This window comes from Mustela putorius, unplaced genomic scaffold (assembly GCF_011764305.1).
Source record: "Mustela putorius furo isolate JIRA1106 unplaced genomic scaffold, ASM1176430v1.1 tig00000585_pilon_pilon_pilon, whole genome shotgun sequence".
Taxonomy (NCBI): Eukaryota; Metazoa; Chordata; class Mammalia; order Carnivora; family Mustelidae; genus Mustela; species Mustela putorius.
In genome coordinates, this window is record NW_025421424.1 from 10016418 (window position 1) to 10028764 (window position 12347).

A 12347-nucleotide genomic window follows, 5' to 3' on the forward strand; every position below is an offset into this window, starting at 1 on the left:
AGTCTGATAGCCTGCCTCTATATCTTTCCCATCTCTGTCCCCTTCAGTCCAAACTAGCAATATTCTACTAGTATAAGCCCCATCCCTCTATTCCTAGCTACTGTTGAGACAGCTGATTGGATCTATGAGTAACATCCTGTCTTAGTCCTTCAGGCTGCTGTAACAATACTAAATTTGGTTTATAAATAACACATTATATCTCACAGCTCTTCAGACAGCTCCAGTCAATCAAAGTGCCAGCAGTTTTTGGTGTCTGGTGAGGGCCCTCTTCCTGGTTAATGTTTTTTTTTTTTTTTCCCCCTGTATTCTTACATGGAAGAAGGAAAAAGGGAGCTCTCTTGGGTCTCATTTTTAGAAGGGCAGTACTCCCATTATGAGGGCTCTATCCTCATGAACTAATCACCTTTCAAAGGCCCTACCTCTAAATACCATATTGGGGAATAGGTTCAACATTTGAATTTTGAGGGATACAAACACTCTTTATCAGATGAGTACTTAGCCATACCCTTAGTGTTATCTCAAAACATGGTTTCTTGATTTTTGTAAAATGACTGGGCTGGAAATAATCCAAATTATCAAGTTTAGGGGAGGAGCAGGAAATGGAGAGAGAATTTCAAGCTGGCTCCACACTCAGCACAGAGCCTGTATGGGGCTTGATGTCACAAACACTGAGATCATGATCCGAGCTGAAATCAAGTCAGAAGCTTCACTTACTGAGCCCCCAGGTGCCTGACAGCTTCATCTTTTTTCCCCTCTTGTTTATTTTATTATTTTATTTTACTCTATTTTATTTTATAAATTCAATGAATTAACATATAATGTATTATTAGTTTCAGAGGTAGAGTTCAGTGATTCATCAGTTGTATATAATACCCAGTGCTCATTACATCATGTGCCTTACTTATTAATGCCTGTCACCTAGTTACCTACCCCATCAGCCCACCTCCCTCCCCTCTGGCAACCCTGTTTGTTTCCAAATGTTAAGAGTCTCATGGTTTGTCTCCCTCTGATTTCATCTTATTTTTCCCTCCCTCCCTCTATGCTCCTCTGCATTTTTTTTCTTTTTGTTTTCTTTAAATTCTGCATATGACCACTCCATCGTCCATTATCTTTCTCTGGTATTTTACCATAAGTAGTAAGTAAGAGCAGGCCACTTTAGCAGCATTTTGCTTAGAAATCTGACTTAGGGGGGGCACCTGGGTGGGCTCAGTGGGTTAAGCCTCTGCCTTCAGCTCAGGTCATGATCTCGGGGTCCTGGGATCGAGTCCCACATCAGGCTTTCTGCTCAGCAGGGAGCCTGCTTCCTCCTCTCTCTGCCTGCTTCTCTGCCTACTTGTGATCTCTGTCAAATAAATAAATAAAATATTTTTTAAAAATCTCACTTAGGGGTGCGTGGATGGCTTAGTTAAACATCCAACTCTTGATCTCAGCTCAGGTCTTGATCTCAGGGTTGTGAGTTTGAGCTCTACATTGGGCTCCACCCTGGGCTTGCAGCCTACTTAAAAGAGAGAGAGATAGAGAGATCCCTTAGTTAGATATTCAATTTCATCACCTACAAATTCTACCTTCCACAAAACACTAGAAAACAATCTAGACAAGTTCTTTGTCACTTTTTAACAAGGATCACCTTTCCTCCAGTACACAACACATTTCTCATTTCCACTGAAGGCCTCCTTAGAAGCACCTTTAAGATCCATATAACTGCCAATTGTGTCTTCAAAACAGTGTAGGCTTTTTCTAACATGCACTTCAGAGGTCTTTCAGTCTCCAGTCATTAATTAGTTCCAAAGTCACTTCTTTAGATATTTGTTATAGCAACTTCCCACTTTTTAGGATTACAACCTGTATAATTTTGTTAGGGCTTTCTTAACAGAATTCCACAGACTGACATCACGCAGAATACCTTCTTTGACCACAATGGGATGGCATTAGGAATTAATAACAGAAGGAAAACTAGAAAATTTACAAATTTCTGGAAATTTAACAGCATAATTTTTGTAAAAAATGGGTCAAAAGAAATCACAAGGACAATTTGAAAAATGTAGGGATGAAGGAAAACAAAGAAAAAAAACACCAAAACTTGAAGGACACAGGAAAAGAAGTGCTAAAGGAGAAATTTATAGTCATAAATGCTTACATTATAAAATGTAATAAAGTACATTATTACAAAGTACTTCAACAACCTAATTTATAATTTAATGAACTAGAAAAAGAAAATAAAGTAGCAAAAAGGACATAATAGAGATTAGAGATTAGCAAAATAGGAAGCTAATAGAGAAAATCAATTAAAAAAGAAAGTTGGTGTTTCAAAAAAGTCTGCAAATTAATAAGCCATTACCTGGATGGACAAAGAAAAAGGGGAGAAGATTCAAATTACTAAAATCAAAAATGGAAGTGGGAACATTCCAATTGATTCTACAGAAAATAGGATTGAGTCTACAGCCATACAACCCTGAATGCACTCAATCTCGAAGCTAAGCAGGTTCAGGCCTAGCTAGTACTTGGATGGAAGAAATAAACAGGATTGTGAGTACTATGAATAATTCAATGCCAACAAACTAAATAACCTATATAAAATGAACAAGTTCCTAGAAATTCAAAATGCACCCAAACTAAATAATGAAGAAATAGAAAATCTGAATAGACCAAAACTCCTAAGGAGAGTGTATCAGTAATAAAAACATTTTCAAAAAAGAATACCCCTGGACCTGATGGATTCATGGTTCTGCCAAGCACTTAAAGAAAATCTAATACCAACCTTTCCAAAAAGTGAAGGGTACACTTCCTAACTTATTCTAAAGGGCAGCATTACCCTTAACACCAAAGAAACTACAAGAAAACTATAAACCACTATCCATTATGAACACCAATGCAAAAATTCTCAACAAAATACAAAGAAGCAGAATTTGGCAGCATATTTGAATGATTACACAACCTGAGTATTAAAATTTATTCTTGGAATGCAAAGATGGTTCAACATACAAAAATTGATCAATGTCAGGGCACCTGGGTGGCTTAGTCAGTTAAGTGCCTGACCTTGATTTCAGCTCAGGTCATGATCTCAGGGTCGTGAAATCAAGCCCGGGGTCGGGCTGCATGCTCAGTGGGAGTCTGCCTGGGATTCTCTATCTGTCTTTCTCTCTCTCTCTCTCTCTCTCTCTCTCACCCTCACCCTCCATCCTTCCCACCCCTTTAAAAAATATGCTAAAAGTAAACAATCTGAAAAGGAAATTAAAGCAATTTTATTTAAAATGGCATGAAAAAGAATTTAAAAATTAGGAATTAACTTAATCAAGGTGGTAGACAACTTGTATAATGAAAACTACAAAACACTGCTGAAAGGAGACGAATAAATGGAAACACATACTATGTTCCTGGATTGGAAGATTTCATAGTGTAAAAATGTGAGTACTACACAACGTTATCTACAGATTTAATGTGATCCTTAACAAATCTGCGATGACTTTCTTTTCAGAAACAGAAAAACGTATCCTATAATTCATGTGGAATCTCTTGACCCTGTATAATCAAAAGAATTCTGAAAAATAAAAAAGCTGGAGGAATCATACTTCCTGATTATAAAACTTATTATGGAGTTACAGGAACCAAAATAGTGTGGGTTGGCATAAATGCAGAATTATAGATCTATAAATAGATGGAGAATCCAGAAATAAATCTTTATTATATAAAGATAGACATGGCCAAAGGATTTTTTTCCCAATGTTTTATTTAAATTCCAGCTAGGTTAAATACAGTGCAATACTAGTTTCAGGTGTACAATTTAGTGATTTATCAGTCACATACAATACTGGGTGCTCATCATGACAACTGCCCTCCATATTACACATCACCTACTTAACCTATCTCCCCACCAACCTCCCCTCCAGCAACCCTCAGTTTGTTCTCTGTAGTCAAGAGTCTTTGCTGGTATGCCTCTCTCTCCCCACCCACCCCACCAATGTTCATCTGTTTTGTTTCTTAAATTATGCATATGAGTGAAATCATACAGTATTTGTCTCTCTCTGACTGACTTATTTCACTTGGCATAATATTCTCCTGCTCTATCCATGTTCTCACAAATAGCAAGATTTCATTCCTTTTATGGCTGAGTAATATTCCATTCTTTCTCTCTCTCTCTCTCTCTGTGTGTGTGTGTGTGTGTGTATGTGTGTGTATACACAACACATCTTCTTTATCCATCCATTGATGGACATCTGGCCTCTTTCCATAATTTCACTATTGTTGATAATGCTGCTGTAAACATCAGGGTGCATGTGCCCCTTTGAATCACTATTTTTTGTTCACTTTGGGTAAATACCTACTAGTGCAATTTCTGGGTCTTTGGGTAGCTCTATTTTAAGTTTTTGAGGAACGTCCATACTGTTTTCCATGGTGTCTGCACCAGTTTGCATTCTTACTAACAGGGTGAGAGGGTTATCCTTTCTTTGCAACCTCATGAACACCTCTTGTTTCCTGAGCTGTTAATTTTAGAGATTCTGATCAGTGTGAGGTGGCATCCCATTGTGGTTTTCATTTGTATTTCTCTGACGAAGAGTGATGTTGAGCATTTTTTCATTTGTCTGTTAGTCATTTGTATGTCTTGTTTGGAGAAATGTCCACTTATGTCTTCTGTATTTCTTTTTTTTTCCAATTTTTAAAAAAAAATTATTTTCAGTGTTCCAGAATTCATTGTTTATGCACCACACCCAGTGCTCCATGCAATATGTGCCCTCCATAATACCCACCACAAGGCTCACCCAAACTCCCACCCCTCTCCCCTCCAAAACCTTCAGTTAGTTCCTCAGAGTCCACAGTCTCTCATGGTTCATCTCCCCCTCCAATTTCCCCCAACTCCCATCTCCACTCCATCCCCCCATGTCCTGCGTGTTATTTCTTATGCTCCACAAATAAGCAAAACCATATGATAATTGACTCTTTCTGCTTGACTTATTTCACTCAGCTTAATCTCTTCCAGTCCCGTCTATGTTGATACAAAAGTTGGGTATTCATCCTTTCTGATGAAGGCATAATACTCCATAGTATATATGAACCACATCTTCTTTCTCCATTTGTCTGATGAAGGTCATCTTGGTTCTTTCCACGGTTTGGTGACTGTGGCCATTGCTGCTATGATCACTGGGGTACAGATGGCCCTTCTTTTCACTACATCTGTATCTTTGGGGTAAATACCCAGTAGTGCAATTGCAAGGTCATAGAGTAGCTCTATTTTTAATTTCTAAAGGAATCTCTACCCTGTTTTTCAAAGTGGCTGCACCAACTTGCATTCCCACCAACAGTGTAAGAGGGTTCCCCTTTCTCCATATCCTCTCCAACACTTGTTGTTTACTGTCATGTTAGTTTTGGCCATTCTAACTGGTGTAAGGTGGTATCTCAATGTAGTTTTGATCTGAATCTCCCTGACGGCTAGTGATGATGAACATTTTTTTCATATGTTTGTTAGCCATTTGTATGTCTTCTTTGGAGAAGTGTCTGTTCATGTCTTTTGCCCATTTTTGACATGTTTATCTGTTTTGTGTGTGTTGAGTTTAAGGAGTTCTTTATATAACCTGGATATCAGCCCTTTGTCTATATGGTCATTTTATTCATGTTTTCTGCATTTCTTGAATGGATTTGTGTGTGTGTGTGTGTGGTGTTGAATTTGGTAAATTCTTTTTTTTTAATTAATTTTTTATTTTTTCAGCATAGCAGTATTCATTATTTTTGCACCACACCCAGTGCTCCATGCAATCCATGCCCTCTCCAATACCCAGCACCTGGTTCCCCCAACCTCCCACCCCCCACCCCTTCAAAACCCTCCGATTGTTTTTCAGAGTCCACAGGCTCTCATGGTTCACGTCTCCTTCCAATTTCCCTCAACTCCCTTCTCCTCTCTAACTCCCCTTGTCCTCCATGCTATTTGTTATGCTCCACAAATAAGTGAAACCATATGATAATTGACTCTCTCTGCTTGACTGATTTCACTCAGCATAATCTCTTCCAGTCCCGTCCATGTTGCTACAAAAGTTGGGTATTCATCCTTTCTGATGGAGGCATAATACTACATAGTGCATATGGACCACATCTTCCTTATCCATCTGTCCATTGAAGGGCATCTTGGTTCTTTCCACAGTTTGACGACTGTAACCATTGCTGCTATAAACATTGGGGTACAGATGGCCCTTCTTTTCACTACATCTGTATCTTTGGGGTAAATACCCAGTAGTGCAATGGCAGGATCATAGGGAAGTTCTATTTTTAATTTCTTGAGGAATCTCCACACTGTTCTCCAAAGAGGCTGCACCAACTTGCATTCCCACCAACAGTGTAAGAGGGTTCCCCTTTCTCCACATCCTCTCCAACACATGTTGTTTCCGGTCTCACTAATTTTGGCCATTCTAACTGGTGTAAGGTGGTATCTCAATGTGGTTTTAATTTGAATCTCCCTGATGGCTAGTGATGATGAACATTTTTTCATGTGTCTGATAGCCATTTATATGTCTTCATTGGAGACATTTTTTGATATGATTGTCTGTTTTGTGTGTGTTGAGTTTGAGGAGTTCTTTATAGATCCTGGCTATCAACCTTTTGTCTGTACTGTGATTTGCAAATATCTTCTCCCGTTCCATGGGTTGCCTCTTTTTTTTTTTTTTTTTTTTGACCGTTTCCTTTGCTGTGCAGAAGCTTTAGATATTCGTGAAGTCCCAAAAGTTCATTTTCGCTTTTGTTTCCTTTGCCTTTGGAGACATATCTTGAAAGAAGTTGCTGTGGTTGATATCGAAGAGGTTACTGCCTATGTTCTCCTCTAGGATTCTGATGGATTCCTGTCTCATGTTGAGATCTTTTATCCATTTTGAGTTTATCTTTGTGTACGGTGTAAGAGAATGGTCGAGTTTCATTCTTCTATATATAGCTGTCCAGTTATTCCAGCACCATTTATTGAAGAGACTTTTTCCACTGCATATTTTTTCCTGTTTTGTCGAAGATTAATTGACCGTCGAGTTGAGGGTCTATATCTGGACTCTCTACTCTGTTTCACTGATCTATGTGTCTGTTTTTATGCCAGTACCATGCTGTCTTGGCGATCACGGCTTTGTAGTAAAGCTTGAAATCAGGTAACGTGATGCCCCCAGTTTTCTTTTTGTTTTTCAACATTTCCTTAGGGATTCAGTGTCTCTTCTGATTCCATACAAACTTTAGGATTATTTGCTCCAGCTCTTTGAAAAATACTGGTGGAACTTTGATCGGAATGGCATTAAAAGTATAGATTGCTCAAGGCAGTATAGACATTTTAACAATGTTTATTCTTCTGATCCAAGAGCATGGAATGGTCTTCCATCTTTTTCAATTGCTTTTATGAGTGTTCTATAGTTTCTCAAGTACAGTTCCTTTCCTCTTTGGTTAGGTTTATTCCCAGGTATCTTATTGTTCTTGGTGTTATAGTAAAAGGTATTGATTCTCTAATTTCCCTTTCTGTATTTTCATTGTTAGTGTATAAGAAACTATCATATGATCTCCCTGATATGAGGAAGTGGTGATGCAACATGGGGGCTTAAGTGGGTACGAGAAGAATAAATGAAAGAAGATGGGATTGAGAGGGAGACAAACCATAAGTGACTCTTAATCTCACAAAACAAACTGAGGGTTGCTGGGGGGAGGGGGTTTGGGAGAAGGGGGTGGTATTATGGACATTGGGGAGGGTATGTGTTTTGGTGAGTGCTGTGAAGTGTGTAAACCTGGTGATTCACAGACCTGTACCCCTGGGGATAAAAATATATGTTTATAAAAAATTAAAAAATTATATTAAAAAAAAAAAAGAAAGCCACTGATTTCTGTACATTGACTTTGTATCCTGCCACGTTACTGAATTGCTGTATGAGTTCTAGTACTTTGGGGATGGAATCTTTTGGGTTTTCCGTGTAAAGAATCATGTCATCTGTGAAGAGAGAGAGTTGGACTTCTTCATTGCCAATTTGGATACCTTTTATTTCTCTTCATAGTCTGATTGCTGTTGCTAGGACTTCTAATACTATGTTGAACAAGAGTGGTGAGAGTGGGCATCCTTATCGTGTTCCTGATCTCAATGGGAAGGCTTCAGGCTTTTTCCCATTGAGGATGATATTTGCTGTGGGTCCTTCATAGATAGATTTTATGAAGTTCAGGAATGTTCCCTCTATCCCTATACTTTGAAGCGTTTTAATCAGGAACGGATGCTAGATTTTGTCAAATGCTTTTTCTGCATCAATTGAGAGGACCATGTGGTTCTTCTCTCTTCTCATATTAATTTGTTCTATCACATTGATTCATTTGCGAATGTTGAAACATCTTTGTAGCCCAGGGATGAATCCAACCTGGTCATGGTGGATAATCTTTTTAATGTGCTGTTGGATCCTGTTTGCTAGGATCTTTTTGAGAATCTTAGCATTCATATTCATCAGTGATATTGGTCTGAAATTCCCCTTTCTGGTAGAGTCTTTGCCTGGTTTGGGGATCAGGGTAATGCTGGCTTCATAGAAAGAGTCTGGAAGTTTTCCTTCTGCTTCAATTTTTTCAAACAGCTTCAGGAGAATAGGTGTTATTTCTTCTTTGAAAGTTTGGTAGAATTCCCCAGGGAATCCATCAGGTCCTGGGCTCTTGTTTTTTGGGAGGTTTTTGATCACTGCTTCAATCTCATTACTAAATATCAGTCTATTCAGGTTGTCAATTTCTTCCTGGTTCAATTTTGGGAGTTTATAGTTTTCCAGGAATGCATCCATTTCATCTAGGTTGCTTAGCTTACTGGCATATAACTGTTGATAGTAACTTCTCATGATTGTTTCTACTTCCTTGGTGTTCATTGTGATCTCTCCCTTTTCATTCATAATTTTATTAATTTGGGCTTTCTATCTTTTCTTTTGGATTAGTGTGGCTAATGGTTTATTGATCTTATTGATTCTTTCAAAAAACCAGCTTCTAGTTTCATTGATACATTCTACTGTATCTCTGATTTCTACCTCATTGATCTCTGCTCTAATCTTGATGATTTCCTTTCTTATGTGTGGAGTTGGTTTGATTTGTTGTTGATTCTCCAGTTCTTTAAGGTGTAGAGACAGCTGGTGTATTCTGGACTTTTCAATTTTTTTGAGGGAGGCTTGGATGGCTATGTATTTCCCCCTTAGGACCACCTTTGCTGTATCCCATAGGTTTTGGACCGAAGTGTCTTCATTCTCATTGGTTTCCATGAATTGTTTCAGTTCTTCTTTGATCTCCTGGTTGATCCAAGCATTCTTAAGCAAGGTGGCCTTTAGCTTCCATGTGTTAGATTTCCTTTGAAACTTTTCCTTGTGATTGAGCTCCAGTTTCAAAGCATTGTGATCTGAGAATATGCAGGGAATAATCTCAGCCTTTTGGTATCAGTTGAGTCCTGATTTATGACCCAGTACGTGGTCTGTTCTGGAGAAGGTTCCAGGTGCACTTGAGAAGAATGAGTATTCTGTTGTTTTAGGGTGGAATGTTCCGTATATATCTATGAGGTCCATCTGGTCCAGTGTGTCATTCAATGCTCTTGTTTCTTTATTGAATTTCTGCTTCAGTGATCTGTCTATTTCTGAGAGAGGCATGTTAAGATCTCCTACTATTAATGTATTCAAATCAAAATGACTCTTTATTTTGATTAACAGTTTTCTTATGTGATTGGCTGTTCCCATATTGGGGGCATAGATATTTACAATTGCTATCCATCTTGGTGGATAGACCCTTTAAGAATGATGTATTGTCCTTCTGTATCTCTGACTACAGTCTTTAGTTTAAAATCTAATTTGTCTGATATGAGAGTTGCTACCCCAGCCTTCTTTTGAGGCCCATTGGCATGAAAGATGCTTCTCCATCCCTTCACTTTCAGTCTGGGTGTATCTTTAGGTTCAAAATTGGTCTCTTGTAGACAACATATGGATGGCTCCTATCGTTTTATGCAATCTGTAACCCTGTGTCATTTTGTGGGCGCATTTAGGCCATTCACATTGAGAGTGATTATTGATAGATACATTTTTATTGACATCGTGTTACCTTTGAAGTCTTTCTGTAGATTGTCTCTATATTTCTGTTCAATGCTATTCTTAAGATTTTTCCTCTTTTATAGTACCCCCCTTAATATTTCCTGCAGTGTCGGCTTGGTGGTTGCGTAGTCTTTTAAGCCTTGCTGATCTTGGAAACTCTTTATCTCTCCATCCATTTTGAATGTCAGTCTTGCTGGATAAAGTATTCTTGGCTGCATGTTCTTCTCATTTAGTGCCCTGAATATATCTTTCCAGCCCTTTCTGGCTTTCCAGGTCTCTGTGGACAGGTCTGACGTTATTCTGATGGGCTTTCCTCTGTAAGTAAGGAGCCTCTTTGTCCTAGCGGCTTTCAAGAGATTATATCTACAATTATGATTCCTCAATTTGACTATCAGGAGCCTTGTTGTTTTTCTGGAATCTATAATCTTGGGTGGAGACCGTTAGGCCTCTAGTACATGAACGCTGTTTCCATTCCCGAGATTGGGAAAATTTTCATGAAGAACTTGTTCCACTATCTCTTCTAGACTTCTTTCTTTCTCCTCCCATTCAGGGATTCCAATAATTCTGACGTTGGAATGTTTCATGTCATCATTTATTTCCCTGATTCTGTTTTCGTGGCTTTTAAGCTGTTTGTTCCAGGCTTTCTCCTGATCCTTTCTCTCTGTTTGTCCTCCAGATCACTAATTCTATCTTCTGTCTCAGTTACTCTCGCTTTGAGAGAATTTAGATTAGATTGGAACTCATTGAGAGCTTTGTGAACCTCATCCCTGGTAGCTTTCAGCTCAGCCCTAACATTGTGAACATCTTCCCTGGTCGCTCTCAGCTCAGCCCTAATCAATTCCGTTTGGTCATCCATGGCTTTCTCCAACCTAGGTATTGCCTGGATAATTGTTAGCTTGAATTCTCTATACGACATATTGTCTATGTTGATAGCCGTTATCTCTGTTGCAGAAGGCCCATCCTCTGTATTTTTCTTCTGTTGGGCATTACTCTTCCTAGTCATTTTGGTGAGAGATGACTGAATGGACGTAGCTGGATATATCGACTGTGATGCAGTCAAGGTGGACCCTGGAACACTTCTGAGTAATCAGGATTCCCCACCCAAACAAGAGAAAAAAGAAAAGAAAAAGAAAAAAGAGAAAGAGAGAAAGAGACAGGAAAAAAAAAGGGAAGATAAAAGAGAAGGTTCAACCCCAATGGGCCCCAAGGTGAGATTTAGGAAGTATACAAACAAAAACAGACAAACAAAAAGACTGATAAAAGTATATGACTAGAGGCAGTGCTGCCAACGCCCTGGGGGAGAAGCTGAGGTCATCACTGAATTTTGAAGTATTTTAAGTGGATACAAAACTGTTTCAGCAATGCAGACAATTAAGTGTATTGTTGTGGGCGATGGTGCCGTTGGTAAAACATGTCTCCTGATATCCTACACAACAAACAAATTTCCATCTGAGTATGTACCGACTGTTTTTGACAACTATGCAGTCCCTGTTATGATTGGTGGAGAGCCATATACTCTTGGACTTTTTGATACTGCAGGGCAAGAGGATTGTGACAGATTACGACCGCTGAGTTATCCACAAACAGATGTATTTCTTGTCTGTTTTTCAGTCGTCTCTCCATCCTCATTTGAAAATGTGAAGGAAAAGTGGGTTCCTGAGATAACTCACTATTGTCCAAAGACTCCTTTCTTGCTTGTTGGGACCCAAATTGATCTCCGAGATGAACCCTCTACGATTGAGAAACTTGCCAAGAACAAACAGAAGCCTATCACTCCAGAGACTGCTGAAAAGCTGGCCCGTGACCTGAAGGCGGTCAAGTATGTGGAGTGTTCTGCACTCACACAGAGAGGCCTAAAGAATGTATTTGACGAAGCAATATTGCTGCCCTGGAGCCTCCCAAACCGAAGAAGAGCTGCAGGTGTGTGCTTCTATGAACGTGTCTCCAGAGCCCTTTCCGCACAGCTGGTGTCAGCATCATACTAAAAGCAATGTTAAATCAAACTAAAGATTAAAGATTAAAATTCGTTTTTGCAATAATGACAATAATGGCCCTGCACCTACCCACATGCACTCCTGTGAGACAAGGCCCGTAGGTATGGTCCCCTTCCCCCTCTCAGTACTAGTTAATTTGAGTAATTGTGTATTGTCAGAAAAGTGATTAGTACTAGTTTTTGTTTTGTTGTTTCAAAAAAAATTTTTTTTTTTTTTTTGTTTAAAAGCAAGGCATGCTTGTGATGACTCTGTAACAGACTAATTTGGGTTGTTGAAGCTGCTCCCAGGCTCCATCCACTCTGGAGAATGATCTGGGACATTT

At 39.0% G+C, this 12347-nt stretch overlaps 1 protein-coding gene across 1 annotated transcript; it reads left to right on the forward strand.

Annotated features, from left to right (window-relative positions):
- Positions 1-11296: 11296 nt before the first annotated feature.
- On the forward strand, positions 11297-12073 carry LOC101688622 (cell division control protein 42 homolog). Its single transcript, XM_045081923.1, has one exon. The coding sequence runs from the start codon at positions 11393-11395 to the stop codon at positions 12014-12016; it is 624 nt and encodes a 207-aa protein (XP_044937858.1). The 5' UTR covers positions 11297-11392; the 3' UTR covers positions 12017-12073.
- Positions 12074-12347: the final 274 nt, after the last annotated feature.

Coding starts and splice junctions, on each gene's coding strand:
- LOC101688622 (XM_045081923.1), top strand. CDS start 11,393: ATGCAGACAATTAAGTGTATTGTTGTGGGCGATGGTGCCGTTGGTAAA.